This window comes from Canis lupus, chromosome X (assembly GCF_048164855.1).
Source record: "Canis lupus baileyi chromosome X, mCanLup2.hap1, whole genome shotgun sequence".
NCBI classification, from domain to species: domain Eukaryota; kingdom Metazoa; phylum Chordata; class Mammalia; order Carnivora; family Canidae; genus Canis; species Canis lupus.
The window spans coordinates 104,946,976-104,965,511 of NC_132876.1; the positions used below are offsets into that span (position 1 = coordinate 104,946,976).

Genomic DNA, 18,536 nt, shown 5'->3' on the forward strand with positions numbered 1-18,536 from the left:
CATGGTTCCCATAATTACTTACAGAATAACATCTGGGGAGACTGACAGGTGCTAGTAGGGCCTCCACTCACGCTCCATAGGTAATTCCGTCTGGCAGGTGTTTGTACTGACCATAGCTTGGTCTAGACTTGAAACTATCAGATTAAGCTGATGGTCCCCAAGCCACCTTTGGTAAATTTGATCTTTTTCATGATAGTCACTGAAACAGTGATTGTAATTCACACTTCCAATGTTCGATCATTGCCTGCCCATGAACATTTATTACAAACTATCATCCAATTTTGTGGCTTAAATTAAAAATTTTCTATGTTTTTGAGCCATTAAGTAGGGGAAGGTTACCTCTATTTTTACTTATCCACTGACGTTCAGACAATATGTTTGGCATGAAAAATTGTGGATCCAAATTACGCTGAAATCCAAGTGAGGAATCTTTATTCATTTTTTTTTCCTGTCGTATCTGTTTCAGCCATATGTCTGGACCCAAACCCCATCAAGAAGAGACCAAAATTTACACAATATTCTTGAGTATGATGGCGGCTGCATTTGGAGTTTTGATTAAACTGCGCTACATGTGTGATTATTACTTGTAAACAGATGATTAGATATTAATTAGACAATAAGTGATTGTAAAGCACTTAGAAAATAAAAGTGTTTATAAATACGACCAAGTAATAGCAACAATAATTCTTTACTGACTACACAGCTGCTAATGTCAATAGAATGATTTATTCCAGCTAAGGGCACCTTTAATTTATGCAAAAAAAGCTGCTATCATATCTGTTTTGCTATAGCAAAACAAAATGTCCTCTACTTATAGGTGATTTTATCCCCTATATTTTATGATAAAATTATCTTATTACAAGATAAATACTTCTCATGTCAGTAAAAACAACTTACCTCTTTTAGGACCATCTAGAACACAGGCACAACCATTGGGGCACGGTGTCTTTGAATGCTAAGAAATGGAGCTCCTGACTGCTCATCTCTGACTTACATCAAATATTTATTTCTTTTAAATATAAGATGTAAGATGACATTTCGTTAGCAGCATTTTCATTCATGGAGGAGGTTGGTCACGTTGGGTCTGTGCAGCTGTTCTCTAGTCCCTTAACACTTAGGAGTGCCTGGGTGGCTCAGTGGGCTAAGCATCTGCTCATCTCAGGTCGTGATCTCAGGGTCCTGGGATGGAGCCACGGCTTGCTAATCTGGGAATCTAATCTGGGAATCTGCTTCTCCCTCTCCCTCTGCTCATGCTCCCTCTCTCTCTCTCTCAAAAATAAATAAATAAATAAATAAATAAATAAATAAATAAATAAATAAATAAATAAATAAATAAATAAAATCTTTTAAAAAATAAAAATAAGCGCACCTGGGTGGTTCAGCTGATAAGTATCTGCTCAGGTCATAATCCCTGGGTCCCTGCTCAGCAGGGAGCCTGCTTCTCCCTCTCCCTGACACTCTGCTGCTTGTGCTCTCTTTCAAATAAATAAATAAATAAATAAATAAATAAATAAATAAATAAATAAATAAAAATAAATAAAATCAACAAACAAAACAAAACTGTGCTTAGACTCAATACATTTTGGTCAAATGATTGAGCCCAAGTTAATTTTTTTTAGTTATGAGAGACCAGAAAAAGAAGAAAATCCACGTTCAGAATAAAATAAAGCACTTTCATTGTATCTTCTTGGTTTTGTTTTTAAAAAAATAAGCTTTGAAGCTCTGACTACTTTTTATGTCCATTATTTTCCCCCCAATGGCCTGTATAGGTCGTGGACCTGTATCAGCCTGCCTCTTGACCCACTGGTGAATCTGGAAATGCATCTGTGTTTATTTTTCTCTCTTAAGTAAATGCAAGCACCTATCGTGAGTCCAGGTCCTTGATTTTAGAGACAGGAAATGAAGTGAATGAATATAAGTGAAGAGTGCTTCATGTTACATGAATTCAATAGAAAAGCAGTGAAGGGGGTGTTTGGGATGATGAAATATGCATGAGGTAGCTTAGTAGCCTTGTTAACAAAGCAAATATAGCTAGATTAAAAAGTTATGTAGTGCAGTTTGGTGGAAAACAGAGTTGAACTTTGATTCAGGAGACCTGGATTCAAGTGGTAGTTTGGCCCATTACTGTGTGACCTTACTCAAGACACTTAACCTCTCTGATTCTGTTTGCTCATTTGAAAATTTTTAGTATTAAAACCTGTCCATCTTAGAGTGCTATTATGATATAATTCAATAAAAAGCACCAAGTGAGAGGTAAAATGCTTTACACTGGAAAATATTTTTATTACCATAGTTTTCCCAAAGTAGGTGAAGAGGATTTATGCCTGGTTTCATTACTTAGTATGGTGAAATATTCTTTCTGATTTATGTTAGGTTTTAGGTCCAAAGCATAAACCACATGTGGAAACCTGGGAAGCGGCTCAAAATAGAGCCATAGAAGTGACAAAATTCCATAGAAGGTAATAATGGTTTCCGGGAAACTCTAAATTCTGTCTAATTTACCTTGCTTTTTCAGTCTCCTTTCTTGCTTTGCGTTAAATTCCTTATTTGGTAAATCTGAGGCAGTGAGGAAAAAATGAATGAGAAAGAAAAAAGAAAGGTGGAAGAAATAGTGGAGCCAGGATTGATGGTAAGGAGGAAAGACATAGAAAGAAGGAAGTTTTACATATGGCATTCTTGATAAATATTAAGAGCAGTATCATATATGTAGGGGCATACTAACTGTAGTTAAATAATTTTTAAAAAGATTTTATTTATTTACTCATGAGAGAGACACACACAGAGGCAGAGACATAAGGAGAGGGAGAAGCAGGCTCCCTTTGGGGAGCCCCATGCGGGATCACTACCTGAGCTAAAGGTAGACACTCAACCTCAACCACTGAGCCACCCAGGTGTCCCAATAGGTAAATAATTTAAAGTTACCAGTACGGGTTGAGCTAACACTTTTATCCAATATATATAAAATTTCTAGCAGGATGACCAGATTAGAGATTGGAAAATAAAAGGGAAGAAAAAGGTATTTTTAAAGAAGAGAAAGCTTAAGTGTAATGCCTACTTTAAAAAATAGGCTAATGGGGGATCCCTGGGTGGCGCAGAGGTTTGGCACCTGCCTTTGGCCCAGGGCGTGATCCTGGAGACCCGGGTTCGAATCCCACGTCGGGCTCCCGGTGCATGGAGCCTGCTTCTCCCTCTGCCTGTGTCTCTGCGCCTCTCTCTCTCTCTGTGACTATCATAAATAAATAAACATTTAAAAAAAATTAAAAAATAGGCTAATGGACATTTACATAGGATGTTATGGCTCATTCTCATCCATATGAGGATATAAAAGATATTTTGCCATAAGAAACAGATATTAACACTCCGTGATGGGGCACGGAAATAGTCTTAGTGGGAGATTTCCCAGAAGCAGATCCTGAGACAAAGATTCAAGTTCAAGTAGTTCATTTGGGAAATGAGTCAAGGAGACAGCTACAGGAGTGTGGGCAAGGAAGACAAGGCAAGAAAGGCAGGCAATGGAGGGTGCACTGTCAAGCCAGCTACCACTCTGGCAACTGGAACTTAGTCTCATTGGGGAACCCTGGGAGTCCACGTGGAGCATAGGATTCAGGGTCATTCCCCTTGAGGGCTGAGAGCAGTGGGATGTTTATACTTTCACTCTTGTCACTGGTCGAGAGCTCTTAGGGATGTGGGCTGCTAATTTTCTGACCCCTCAACCCTGCCTCCTTGGTGCTGCTGGTGGGGGATCTCCCAGGGCCAGAGGAAGCCCTCAGACAGAGGGACGCATTTGCTGGCAGGTGGCAGTGGGCCACCTGTTGTCCACCACAATGAGGACTGGGGAGATCAGGCTCAGACAGCTTCTGCTCTTTCAGAGAGATTTAATTTAAATTTCAGAGAATTTTAGTTCTTCCTGCAGATCTTTGGGAATGGTGTTTTCAACAATTTGATGTTGTTGAAGTGAAGAATGCTTGCAGGGAGAATAATGTAATTTGTAGGTCCCTTCCAAGCTGATGTGAAGATTGATCGCTATGGCTTGGTTTCCTCATCTGCAAAGTAAGGCCACTATTTGTATCTGATTAGGTGTTGTGGGTCTTATAAGCATCCCCTAAGTACCAAGCATAGTGCTAAGAATGTAAGCGGTCCCCGACAGATGGTAGATATAAAGGTAAGAGTGCTTGTGAGGGGCAGCACTGATCTGACAAGTTCTCAACTAAAGCCATACCCTGCTGGCAGAGGGTATGAAACTTAGGACCCCTGTCCCCAAATGCTCCCTGGAGATTTTTCTCAACAGCCTGCCTCCATCCAAAACATTTCCTCTACTTCGACTAATTGGAGATAGGGCTCCTCCCAGCTTCGTTTCCTCTGAGTCCCTGCCTCTTTGTATTTGGTCAGGTGCTAATGTCTGTCTGCCTCACCCTGACCCCATACCCAGCACTTCATAACTTTTTTCCTGACTATAAGGGTAATATATACTCATTTTTATGGGCAAAAAATTGCCCTTAATCCCACAGTTCAAAGATGTCATTATTAACATCTTGGTGTATTTCCCTCCAGTACTTTTTCTAAGCAGGTACATATCCCATAATTGGGATCATTTTTTGATATCATATTCTGTGGCATGCTTTTTCCACCTGACGTGGTACCCTGTTCCCATAGCATTAGACTTTCTTTGAAAACATGACCGTTAATGCAGGTGTAATACTATATGAATGTATCTTGTTTAACCATTACTCCTATTGCTATAAGTTGTAAAAATTTTTTTTGCCAATTGTAAGTAATTCTGCATTAAGTGTCTTTGTACATAATTATTTGTGTACTTCTCTGAGTATTTCTTTGGGGATAAATTCCCAAGGGGAATTCCTAGGTCAAACGGCATGAATGTTCTAAAGGCTGTCAGCATGTACTGACAAATATCCTCCACAGAGTTTTTAACAACATTAACGCATGTATAGGTTTGTGTGACCATTATATCAGGACAGGGAACAATTCCATCACCCCAATAACTTTCCTTCTGTTATCCCTTTATAGCCAACCCCTTTCTCTTGGCATAAACCCTGGAGGGTTATGGGATATTTAATTCCATACTGTGGAATTAACTGGTCATTCTCAGCTAATCACCTTAATAGCAGTAGGAAGTCCCCAAGTTAAAATAACTCCCACCAAGACCCCACTAGACACCAGATCTCTGTTAAATAGGCAGGTGGACAGGTGAGTCTCCTGTTCTAGAGAAGGAATTAGAGGACCAATTAGGAACCAGCTGGCAGCTTGGTGGCCCAGGACCCAAGGAGGGTGAGGGGGTGAAGGGCTTTCCAATGAGACTGTGTGGCTCTAGACAGTGGTTCTCAAACTTTAGCATATGGCAAAATGCCTCTAAAGCCTGGAGATTCTATTGAAACACAGATTCCTGGTCTCCACTGCCTGAGTTTTCTGATTCAGTCGATCTGGAGTGGGGAGTAGGAATTTCTGACAAGTCTCCAGAGCTGCTTTTGCTGCTCCTTTGGGGACCACACTTTGAGGACTGCCACCACGAGGCAAAGGAAATACTGAGATTAGATGAACAATATCACGCCCATATCCCCCAGCACGGATGGAAAGGACCTCCTAAAAGTAATGGAGGGCTTGGCTCTGCCAGCTTGAAGGACTTGTTAGAGCTAAGCTTGCAGCTTGAGGTGTTTTGTGTTTCCAGGAGGGCAGATAGGGCAGGTAGGAAGTGGGCAGGACAGCCCTTTTTCAGATGACCCAGTGTCACTGGAATCCTTGCATTATTGGAGCTCTCTTAAGCATAGGTAATAATGGCGACGTCAAGTGATGTCATTCAACGTGCCAGGATCTGTAACCATCAAACTGTAAATCTATGCTGCAGGATCCATTTTCTTTTTCTTTTAGGGCTAGCTCTCTTTGCTTATTCAAGGAGTAATGAAAACGAAGCCCCTTATATTAGTATATAACATTCTAATTTACAAAGTGCTTTCACATGATATTTATTTGATCTCCCAAGTTCTGTGAGGGAGGCAGGGCAGTATTTTTATTCCATCCTTTGGACTACTGGTTCTCAAAGTATGGTCCTTGGACCCGCAGCATTAGTATCATCAGGGGAACTTGTTAGAAACGCAGTTGCTGGCTCCATCCCAGACCTACAGAATCAGGTCTTGAGGGGCCAGTAATCTGCATTTCTAACAAGCTCCCAGATGATGCTGATATTGGTGCTGCTGGTCCTGGACCACACTTGGATGAAAACCACTGGTATACATTAAAATGAAAGCCCTAGGGCAGCCCTGGTGGCTCAGCGGTTTAGCGCCTGCCTTCAGCCCAGGGTGTGATCCTGGAGTCCCGGGATCGAGTCCCATGTCAGGGTCCCTGCATGGAGCCTGCTTCTCCCTCTGCCTGTGTCTCTGCCTGTGTGTGTGTGTGTGTGTGTGTGTGTGTGTGTGTCTCACAAATAAATAAAATCTTTAAAAAATAAAAAAATAAAATAAAATAAAATAAAAGCCCTAGAAACCCAGGGACTTGTCTTAAGAGAACTCCTACCAAGGTCCTTTTTCTACACTACTGCACCTGCTACATCCCGGCTCCTCCCCAACCTCCCCTGCAAATCTTTCCAATCCCCGCAACTCTGCTTATAAGTTTGAGGCTCTGGGCAATTACTCTAAATTGCAATTTTCTCACCTGTGAAATGGGAATAATAATAGGATCGACTTCTTTGGGTTCGAATGAAGATTAAAATCTGGGTAAAGTCCTTAGCACTGTGCCTGTGCTTAATAGATGCTAGCAATTACCATGAGTTTTATTAATGTTACTAACAGTGCGGTATTTCATTGGAACGAATACCTTTGTAAATGTTTGAGTGTGTGTCTTCAGAGCACCCCTCTTTAAATGGGAGATATTCATGGATGATTTAGACATTAAGGCACATCATCACTAAGCCCTCAACTGGATGGTTTCTGTGACTGCTGTGAGCACTTGGCTGAGAGCAGCGGGCTTAGGAGAATGGACCCCACGACTGGTAAAACGGGAGAATAAGAGACCAGTTTATGGAACAGTGCATTGAAAGGCAGACAAGGGCAAGAAGGAAGGGTTCGTTGAGGAAACTCTGAATGGCCGGGGAGAGGGAGAAGTGGCCGCGGGAGACAGCAACTGGGGGGGGCAGCCCGAGGCGAGAGGCAAGTTGTCAGAGAGTCCACCTCCTTCAAATTGCTCCCAGGGCAGCCCAGGGGTAGGCTCTGGGGCTACCCCAGGCCTTGGACAGGGGCTGCCAGTGCGCAACACGCAGGTGCGCACAGTGAATGCCCCGAGAGGCCCTCCGAGGCCAGCTGGCAATTGAGGGCACCTGCTTTGTCTTCAGGGTGACTCTTACTTAGCAAAATTCTGACTCTAGCACATCAAACACCCATGCCAGGGAAACATGCCAGGGACGTGGGCCTTCTTTATAGCGCGGGTCTGTTACGGTCCTCGCCAAGCAGTCCCGGGCTCCTAGGGAAGCGGGTTTCTCTTAGCTGGGCAGCGCAGCGCGGATTCCTTGCCCGGTGTGGACAGGGACCTTTGCAACTGAATTAAGCAGAAGAAACAAAAGCAGCGAGTTCGGGCCCCGTGGGCACGGCCGGCCAGCCAATGGGGCCCGGCCGCTCCCCGGCGGAGTGGTACTATGATGACAGTAGCCAACCAGCGCGCTCCATGCAAATGAGGTACTGTATCCCGCACCCGCCGCTCCAGTGCCGTCTGGTTGTTATAGTGATAAACTGAGGCCTTGCCTTTTTGGCTTCTCCGAGAAGGAATCGGGCGGGGGTCAGGGGGTAACCTCTTCACTCCCCCCCCCCCAGGGGAGACAGAAAGAAGGGGCGAAGAAGGGGGATGGGTGAAGAAGAGAGAAATACGTGACAAAGAAAACATTCTCTGCCTGGGAGGAGACTCACAGAGGGTGTAGAGCTGGAGGGAGCATTCGCTGGCCATGCCAGTACTTACCACTGATGCTGAGTCAGAAACAGGTATCCCAAAATCCCTTTCCAATGAGCCTCCCTCAGAAACCATGGAGGAAATAGAGCACACATGCCCACAGCCTCGACTGGTAAGTAAAGACAAAGGATGCAAATGTTATGCTTGGCTATGGCACAAAAGAGTTCCTTATGCGCCTGCAGCCAGCGAGGAAAAACGATGCTTGGAGGATTTTCATGTAAATGAGAATGGAGCTACTGCCTAATCCTTCTCAGCTGTTTATACTTAGCTTCTATACCGGGGCGCTGCTCTCAGCTTACAAAGCATTATTGTATTGGCTGGGTAGGAAACGGGCTGCTTGGGCTATGCTGTTTTTCTGCCTTGGGAGGAGGGGATGGCCTTTTTCCTTTTAGGTGTATTCTCGTCTGAAGAAAAAAAAAAAAAAAAGGATCCGACAGTGCGTTTTAAAATGCTATTTTTCTCTGCAAAGCTTGAGACGAGTCCGTTGTTAAGTTCTAAATTCTAGCTGAGAAATGATTTGGTGCCCAACTCGTTTCGGTGCCTAATGGCAATTTTGGAAAAAACGAAGATGATATGGAAGCAAAACTTCCCCGTTTGTTTCAAGACGGCAGAATAAATAAGTAGAAGAGTCCCTCAGTGATGTAGTTAGAAATAAGGTGCATTTTAAAGGACTCCTCAGCATTTCCGGACCGTGCTGGGAGGGTTGGTCTTCAGGTAGTGGGAACCTGGGGGGAAGCTACGTTCACTACTTAGAAAGGGGTTGCATGCCTTTAATAACGCAAAGTGTGGGAACCAGGCACTCAGAGCTTCCCTCCATCTCAGTGACTGCTCTCCCAAATGTGATCAGTTTCTCTGCCAAGGGCATGATTACTTAAGCAGGTGTGGAAGATGGTTCTCAACCACCTCAGTGTGTATCCTCGAGGAATCAAAACCACCAAGTGGGTCGTGGGTTTTTCGGTGGCCTGAAGTCTTGTGAAACTTGGAGAGACCTCTCTTTGAACCCTCAAGTCTAAGTGGCACACTAGTTAGAGCTATCCTTTTTGAGCAATTTCCCCCAGTTAAGAGATGCCATATTTTGATTGGATATGGAATCTGACCCTGGGAAGAGGTTTTTTAAAAAGTATTTTGTGATGTAGCATTTTCTGTGAACTCCCCGAATGAGGGCTCACAGATTCCAAGGCCAGCCCATCATGCATCCATTATTTCTTCAGAAGGGTTACAAAGGTTCAAAGGCCGCCTTAGAACAACTTCCTAAAATATGAAAACAAAGGAAGTTATATTCGAGTGCTGTGTGCTTTGGTTCACTGTGTTTCTATTTTATAAAATATATCTTAGGGCAGTTTAATATTAACAACTTCTCAGCACCTGAGCCACTTACTGAATGGCATATATATGCCAATGCATACTTTTTAAAAAAGTTAAACCCGGTATTCAAATTTGCATCACACACCTCGACTGGGTAAAGGGAAGGGAGAGAGAGGCAGCATCCAGTTCCAGTTTGTGTATCCTTTCTCTCCTGCCCACTTCTTTTCCTTCCCTTTTTGCCTTTTAACTATTCGGCTCCTTGGTTGCTTCTGCCTGAGAGAGTCAGCAGAGGAAATCAAGAGAAGGAAGAAAGTTGAAATGCTTTGCCCTCTGACTTGTGACATCTCATCCTGGAGGTGACTCTCAAGAACCCTGAAAAAGCTGGCAGTGTCATCCTTCCACCTCCCTGCTGTTTTAGAAATGAGAAAACTGAGGTTCAGAGCGGGTAAGCAACCTGACTTCCCCCCAAATCACGTTGCTTCCAAGGGGTAGAGCTGCAATTTGAACCCAGAGCTCTACACCTGCCAAGTGGAAGATCTTTCTCCTACAACACACTCTGGAGTGAGGCACATTCCCTTCCCTTCTTTTATGCAGGTCTAACTTAAAGTAGGTTTGTGTGTGTAACAGAAGTTGAACTGTGAAAGCAATGGTTTCAATCTATGTCTGATGAAAACTTGCCATGTTGTCCATCATTATCATGGTCCACTGAAATTTTGCTGTTTAAATAGCGGTTGCAGCCAATTTATAAACCCCTACTCAATTTTTAGAATCACCTTTTCCCAGCAAACTTTGATCACTGTAGGGTATGCTCTCCATTTAGATGTACACTTCAGAGCTTGACCCTCCTTTGCTGATGATTTTACCTGAATAGCTAAGGCACATGTTAACTACTTAATAATGAAGCTGATGGAGAGAGTGGCAAGTGAAAACATTAAATAACATTTCTTATGGCTTTTAGTAGTTTCTGTCCATCTATTTAGCTTTGCTAATATCTTCACATTTCAAATTGAATAAATTTTTTGTTTCTCCCAGTACCCACCGATATTGCTCAAAATCACTCCTGGGTTACTGGCACTGCACTCATCAGCAGGGTGTGGCCGATGAGTTCCAAAGTTATTTAAAGTTCATGAAAGACTTAAGAGAGCCTTCAGAGGACAGGCTCCTTCTCCCACTTTTTCTCAAACTGGAATTCACATAGTTGAGAGGAAACATGACTCCATAACAAAACATCTTCTTAAAAAAAGATTAGCTATTAGCAAAATGGTTCTCATTGTATTCATTGAGGCAGGCACTGGCTCCCCATTCTCTGACTTCACCTGGGGATATGGAAAAGGAAATTTCTGGGTATATAAAGGGCCATAAAGCTTTATCGCAAGTACTAGAATGTGAACTTCTGTTGCTAACATCATGGTCTGTTAAGTACAAATTTTATTTAAGTCTCAAGTTGTGTCAAGCGCCCCCTTTTGTAATGAACTGTGCTCTTTTTTAAGCTTGGCACTTGAAAAGATGTGTACAGTGGCCCTGTGTCTATGTGCATTTGCCTATATATTTTCAGCGAAGGTTGTCAGTTGTGATCTTGCTTAGCTCAGCCCACAATGATCAAGAACCTACCATGCGCTGAGCTCTGTCTGAGCCCTCGAGCAGTTTGTGATCTAGGGATTCTAGAAGAGGCTGACGCATGAACAGATACTTTGCCTACAGGTTGATAAGGGCCCTGCGTGCTTAGAGGTGGGTTACCAGGTGCAGTAAGGGCAGAAAGTGTGCTGACCTCTCTGTGAGTCCACGTTTGCTGGCAGAGGTGGAGTAGAAACCGGTCTTGTCATCAGCATATCTCTGGACTCTCATACAGAGCCTGGCATAGCCCCTGATGGGATTGAAGTGGGAAGCAGGCGCACATAAATAAGCAGGCTTTGAAGCAGTCTATATTTTAGATCCTTGTAGCTAGCAAATTGATAAAGATTTTGAGGATGCAGTGCAATCATGTTCAAGGGGACATTTTTCTGCAAGGAATACTTGTAATTTTTCCACCTGCCTTATTCTTCATTGGAAAAAAATACAAGGAAGGAAAGGAGTAAATAAGATTAAGTAACATTGATAAAGAAATTAGAAAAGAAATAACAGGATATTACCTAGGTTTTCTGATAAAACTTATACCTTAGGATGTGATCTAATACCCTTACTACTTCACCATGGTGTTCAGGTTTGATGCTTCTGAGAACTCTTCTTCCCATGGTTACAATGTTTATTCTTGATCTTTGAGGTGTTATCCCTTCTTTGCTCTTTACTTGCTTACACATGATGCATGGTGACTCATAAGCTTGACTGTCAAGAAGAGAAACTGAGTGCTCATGGGTGATATGACATCATAGCCCTGCTTGGGGACCCAATTCCTGAGGGATGAGGACACTTTGTGGGCAAGTTGGAGTGTCCCCAACTCTCAGATTGTGCCTAGACAAATCTTCTGGGCCAGTAAATACCCCATAAACCCTTTCTGACGTGGCCCAGGTACCCCAAAAGCTGTCTGCTTAAGGATTTGGTTAATGACCTTGGCCAAGTTCTAGGAGTGCCTTGGGCTGTCAGAAGGAAGTTGTAATTCTAGCCTGCAGTGGTCACTTTCATGAAGATGGATGTACCACAGATCAACTGAGAAGGTCTTGGAAACAAAAAAAAAAAAAAAAAAAAAGGCTGGTTCGATATGCCATGGTAGCAGGAGTTCATTTCAGGCTTTACTTCAAAGTGGAGCCGTGCCAAGAGACTGCTGTCTTGCAGAAGGTGCATTATGTCAGTTGGGAGGTAGGATGCTCACTCGCTAATGCTCAAAAAGATGACTGGATTTCCAGAGACATCCGTGGCTTCCTCTACTAGTATCATCATCTATTCAAACACTCAGAGCAACACATATTTTAAGAGGGAGATACTTAGTGTGCTGTGTTGGTGAAAATAAACATGAGTTTCCTTGGGCATTTACTGTGGTCAACTGGAATTCTGCCCAAGGTTATTATTAGACCTCTTCCTGTTGGTCTTGGTCCAAATGCAACTTCCATTTCTTGCAGATCGATACTAGTCAGGAGTATTGAGCATGGAAACAGTGAATCAGTTTCTTCCATTTAATGCTCCTTCACCATCCCTCCAGCCCCCCATTTGCCTCATGCTAAAGTCCTTATGGAAGAAATAAATCTAAGTTGGTAAAAAGATGGGTAGGTTCTTAGTTTCACTTTGGTGTTTGAGCATAAAGAAATGAGAAGGCTGTGTGTGTGTCTTCATTCAGGCAGTGAGGAGGATTTAAAGCATTCAGTGATGCCAGGCTTTAGAAGGTACCTGAGAGAAAACTCGGTCCCCTCTCAATAGGATCCAGATAGCCAGCTTGTTAGCAACTTGCATGTACAGCAATGCATCAGGTGCTGTGGGAAGGAATAAAAGAAGAAATCTATAGCCCTGCCCATGAATATCATTCCCATTTAACAGAAGATAGTAGTTTGTTATGTTGAACGCATTCCAGGATGCTGAAATCCCTGGGAAGAGAGGTGAGGTTTTTTTGTAAGTTTGACTTCAATTTTAATATGTTGGACTTAACACAGCTTTTAAGCTATATTTTATCCATTAAGCAGAAGTACTTCCCAGGAGAGAAAATTCCCTTAACCTGACCCCCAAGTTGAGACAAGTCCCTGCATTTGAAGAAAAGATGTAACTTGCTGATCCAAAAACATTTTTGGGACATGGAAAGGGTCAGTCTACATGGAAAGGGTCAGTCTACTTTACTGTGTGGGCTTAAGCCAAATCACTTCTCCTCTATGGACCTCAGTTCTTTGGCCAAAACGTTTTATTTTATTTTATTTTATTTATTTTTAAAAGATTTTATTTACTTATGAGAAACACAGAGAGAGGCAGAAACATAGGCAGAGGGAGAAGAAGCAGGTTCCATGCAAGGAGCCCAATGTGGGACTTGATCCTGGGACTGTAGGATCACGCTCTGGGCCAAAGGCAGAAGCTCAACCACTGAGCCACTCAGGTATCCCCTGGCTAAGACATTTTAAAGGGGAGGGGATCTTAAGTTCCCATGGTTAAGTGGCACACTGCAGCCTCTAGACCAATGCTGTCAGTAGAAATACATTATAACTTAAAATTTTCTAGCGGCCACGGTTTAAAAAGTTTAAAAAGATGGAATTAATTTTAATGATATATTTTGTTTAGCCTGATATAACCAAAAAATATTATCATTTCAACATTAATCAATATCAAAGTAATGAATGAGGTGTTTTATATTTTTTCTTTATACTGTCTGAAATCAGGTATGTATGTTGTACTCACAACACATCTAAATTTAGACCAGTTTTAAGTGCTCAGTAGCCATAGGTGGCTTTAGAAGGAGCTCAGATACCTGTACAGACCTGTGAAGGATGAGCTCTGAGAAGCCAGAGCTTCTCAGATAAATACATTTTGTGTTGCCCAACAGACACATAGATATGTACATGCTTATATTTATTCATAGCAAAGAAACCACTTTATATTTTGCACTCTTAATATTTTCTTTTGCCCTGTTGTGTTTTGGTTAGGAGGCTAACCAAAGGAGGCTAATGAGAATGATCAAGTTTGAAGTTATGGATGGCAGTGGAGAAGGAGAGAACAGAATGCCCATGGGAGGCACTAAGGAGGTCAACACTCTAGGATTTGATAATGAATCTGAGGGTTGGCCAGTATCAAGGAAGACTCCGTTTTCTGGCTCCCTCAAGTGGGTGCCATCACTGAGGTGTGATGGTACCAAGGGAGAGTAGTTTGTTGAGAGTTCTGTTGGGGATGCCATGGAGACTTCCATTTGGAGGCGTCTAGTCAATGTTTGGTTTTGGAACTCAGGAGAGAGTTCTGAGCTGGAGCTGGAGATCTGGGAGAGGTCAGCATGGAGGGGATGGAAGTGAAATTAAATTAGTGAAATTGAGTCATACATTTTCTGGACTAAGAAAATGGTAATGGAAATGGTTAGCTAGCAAGAGTGCCTCAGGATAATCCTACTACAGGGTAATTCTAGAAGATAACTGACCCTGAGCCATACTATCAGGTTCTTAGAAGGGGGAAAAATAGAAGAGCTGTAATTAAAGCTATTAGAAGGCTCCTTATATCTGCCTGTCTCTTTGTGAAATCTGGCTAAATTAATCTCCTTTATCCCAGAATCTTTCCAGAATGGAACCCTGGCGAACACCATATAAAGAGCCAGTAAGGAAAAAAAAAAAAAAAAGAGCCAATAGAGGAAGGATCGTGAAAAGAAGACGGAGAGGCATTTGTCTAATATCTGGGAGATCAGAGGGCCAACAGCATGATAAGCTCTGTGGTAGGGATGTCCAATAGAACCACATGTAGCAGAGAGATTAAATGAGATAATGAGGAAAAGTCTCCTTTGGATTTAGAAAGAAGAGATCAGTGATGATGTTTCGGTGATGTGATGGGAGCAGAGGCAGATAGCAAGGAATCAAGGAGGCTTTAGAAGGTGGGGGAGTAGAAGCTTGCCTGAGGGGGTAAATAGAATGTGTAGGGTCCAAAGGATAAATCGGGATTTAAGGTTGAGAGAGGTTAGCTTTTCTCTCTTCTTTTTTTCCTTCCATGTATCCTTCTTTGCTTCCATTCTCCCTTCCATCCACTCAATGTGCCAAGGCTTTTGGTTGGCTCATTCTTGTAAGATGGTAGTAACTGACACTTAAATATAAATGGCAGAGAGCCAGAGGGGGAAAATGAAAGTGATAGGGGGAAAATGAGGACGGGAATGAGTGTTGGGCTAGAGACATTGGGTTCCAGTGAACAAGTGGAAGAATTGGCTTCAGGTAAGAAAATTGACACTTGTTTCACTGTGGTGATGAGGAAGCTGGCAAGGATGTTTTGGATAAGACGTTTTAAAGGAGAGGGTATTGAATGTTGAAAGCCTTTCTTATCTGATAGCTTTGCTTCCCTCTGTGAAGGTGGAGGTGAAATTAGTGGCTAGGTTCTTGGCAGGTGCAGAAGTATAATTTGGGGATAGCCTGAGAAGTTGGGTCCAACCCCGGGGTTTTCCTCTCCAGCGGCCTCCAGGCTAGGGGTGGGGCTGGGGAAGCTTGGGAAGGCTGAGGGGTTCCTGATGAGATGTGGTTCCGGTAAGAGGGAATGGATCTGTTCCCTTAGGGCTTCTGGGGCTCCACACCAACCCCCAAGATCAGGGAAGATCTAGATTGGGGGTCCTGCGGGGGGAACTGGGCTGGCCCACAGAAGGGCTGGGGCCAGGCCTCGTGCTCACTGGAGCCCACAGTCTCATTCAGACTTGAGTTTTGCCATTTAATTACTCTGTGGGCTTAAGTCAGTCCCTTCTCCTCTCTGGACCTCGATTCTGACCCCCACGGTGGGCTGGATAGAGGATCTTTTGCAGCTCCAAGCTGGTGATTCTAGCTCCCCTAGCCATGGGACATGCTCCAGCCTGGTGTGTTCTATTTGATCTCATGCTGCTGTCACAAACCAGGGCTACCCCACTTCTCCCCTCCTTTGGGTTTTATCCATTTGCAATAAAAACAGGCTGAATGATCTTATGGCCGGACACATTGGCTAAATCCGAATAACGTATGTTTGCAAAATAGTCTGAAACTTTACATTAGGTTGTACAAACCTGTTGTCTTCCACTTTATGCTTCTTCAGAAGGGTTGAAGTTGTTCTGAATCATGCTGAGCATTCTAGTCATTGTCCAAAGAAACCTAGGTTGAATCTCTCTCTCTCTCTCTCTTTTTTTTTTTTTGGTTGAATCTCTTCTTAATGCCAGTAATAACCTCCTGATTTATTTCATAATACTGAAATTTGAAATACTGGGTTTTCTTTGAGGCACAACAGTATGGCATTGAGCTCTAGGGGCCTTCTCTAGCTGGTGCTACTAGCCACTTACTCTTAACGCTTTGGTTTAAAGTCCAACAGTGGGTCTGGCCATAGGCTTGAAACTCTTGAGTCTTTCACTCGGGCCCACACAAAGCGTCTTGGTGCCCCTTGGTGAAAAAAATGTAGAAAAAGGTTTATTCCATCACTGGGGGTGGGAAGAAAAGGAGAAAGCAAGGAAGGTAGGAACAAACCAACTCATTGCAAGCTAGGACTATTTTCTTCCAATAATCTCCCAGGTAACAGCCTCTACCTTGCTAGGATCTGATTACCCGTTGCTGGCCTCAGACCATAGCATTATTGTTTTAACATTCTTACCTTCCTCTTTATCCCAGCATGAGACAGGTTGTATGGGAGGCTGGGGAAGCTGACCCTGCTTGGGGATAAAGAGACAGTTGAACACTCAACAATCCTGAAGGCACACTTGAAAACACAGTGATTAGAAACTAAAGCCACAAGCCCTGTTAGTGTACGCCTGTGTCATAACGTGCAGGGCCGCACAGGGCTGGCCCATCGAGCTGGATTCATGTTCATATCCTTTCTTCCCTCTCGCCCGAGTCTTTGACTTGATGTTTTTGTTTTCCACTTAGTAATTCATGCACGTTGAACCTGACATCAGTGTAAAAGTATGCCAATGGCTGTTTAAACTGGCATTTAGGAAGAATAACAACAGTAATAATGGGTTAATAGAAGCATCGTGAATGATGTCGAAAGCCTGTCCCTGGTACATGCATCTGTGCTTCATCTCTAGTGTGCCTGATATTGACCAGAGACACAGCTACATGATACCAAATTCCATCATACCTCACATTGTTTTGTTAAAAGGGAATTCTTCTATACTGGGCTTAAGACTAGGGGTCCCACTAATTATCCTCTGTGGGCAAATGGGGGAAGAGTACACACTGTGTTAGGCACTGGTGCTGGTGCCTCCTATGTGTTACCTCCTCTAACCAGGCTGCAGACCTGTGAAATAAGAATTACTATTCCCTGTATTATAGATAAGGAAAACAAGAATTAAGTAATTCCCCAAAGATCAAGTACTAACTGGTAAAGCTGGGATTTTTTTTTAAGATTTTATTTATTTATTCATGAGAAATATGGAGCTAGAGAGGCAGAGACATAGGCAGAGGGAGAAGCAGGGTCCTTGAGGGGAGCCCGATGCAGAACTCGATCCCCAGACCAGGATCACACCCTGAGCCGAAGGCAGGCGCTCAACAGCTGAGCCACCCAGGCATCCCAAAGCTGGGATTTAAAATGAGTTGGGTCTGACTTCTAAAGCCCCCTATTTCCACTATGCCCAGTTCCCCAACATCAGCGAGTGGAGAATCACCTGCTCACGCTTCCAGGTGAGTTGGAAGCAAGTTGTTTTTGTGTGCACTTTGAGAAATGCTGTATTTAGCTCTCCCATGTCACATTGTCTGCCTTTGGGACCAGGAATGGAAACAATTTCGATGTCTAGGCTCTTGTTAGTAAATTTAGAAATTCAAAGTAAATATTTTTGACCTGGCAAGTCTTCTCTTATGAGATTCGTACGTACGTATGGCTACAAAGGATGAGTATTAGGATGGTCTTAGCAGCATTATTCATAATAACTCCAACTGGAAGCTACCCAAATCCCCAGCAGAAGTAGAATGGATAAATTGCTGTATGTTCACACAATGAAGTGCTACACAGCAATGAGAAAGAAGCATCTACAATCACCTGCAAAAATATGGGTAAATCTCACAAACATAATATTGAATGAGAGAAGTCAGACACAAAAGAATATACACTACATGATTCTATTTCTATTAAATATTTTAAAAGTAGGCACACCAATCTGAGTTTAGAAGTCAGGATAGCAGAAGGAGCACAGGATGGATGCTGGCAGTGGTTGGTTACTGGATCTGGGTGCTGCATATGTTCATTTTGTGAAAGTTCAGAGTTAATACCCTTAGGATATGTTCACGTTTCTGTATGTGCATTGTTCTTTAATACAAAGTTGAAAGACGTTCTGACCACAGTAATGGAGAGAGGGTAACACTCTACAACAGATTGCCCATTCCCAAACAATTCTTGTGACCTCACAGATTACGTTCTAAGGAATGGTATCAATTCCTTTTTTCTTTAAGATTTTATTTACTTATTAATGAGAGACTGAGAGAGAGAAAGAGAAAGAGGCAGAGACACAGGCAGAGGGAGAAGCAGGCTCCATGCAGGGAGCCCGATGTGGGACTCGATCCCGGGATTCCAGGATTCACGCCCCGAGCTGAAGGCAGACGCTTTAACCGCTGAGCCACCCAAGCGTCCCAGAATGGTATCCATTCCTACCTCAAATTACAGCTCTTGGCCCTTAACAGAGCTTCACTGTGCTTGAGGGGTCAGCACCCAGCCCCAAAGAGAGCACAGGTAAAGCCCTTGAACTTCTA

General features: G+C 43.1%; 1 protein-coding gene across 8 annotated transcripts in view; it reads left to right on the forward strand.

Moving 5' to 3' along the window:
- Positions 1-18,536, forward strand: part of PCYT1B (phosphate cytidylyltransferase 1B, choline) — a 131,249-nt gene that overhangs the window by 21,753 nt on the left and 90,960 nt on the right. For 4 of the 8 annotated variants that reach the window (XM_072817474.1, XM_072817480.1, XM_072817483.1 and 1 more), the window contains exon 1: positions 7,705-8,059. The exons of 2 other annotated variants lie outside the window; for them this stretch is intronic. In XM_072817474.1, coding sequence (XP_072673575.1) covers positions 7,943-8,059 — 117 coding nt within the window. In that variant the 5' untranslated portion in view covers positions 7,705-7,942. Of the gene's footprint in view, positions 1-2,481; positions 2,630-7,703; positions 8,060-18,536 lie in introns of those variants that run through there. 2 more of the 8 variants (XM_072817477.1, XM_072817479.1) reach the window with 2 other exon arrangements.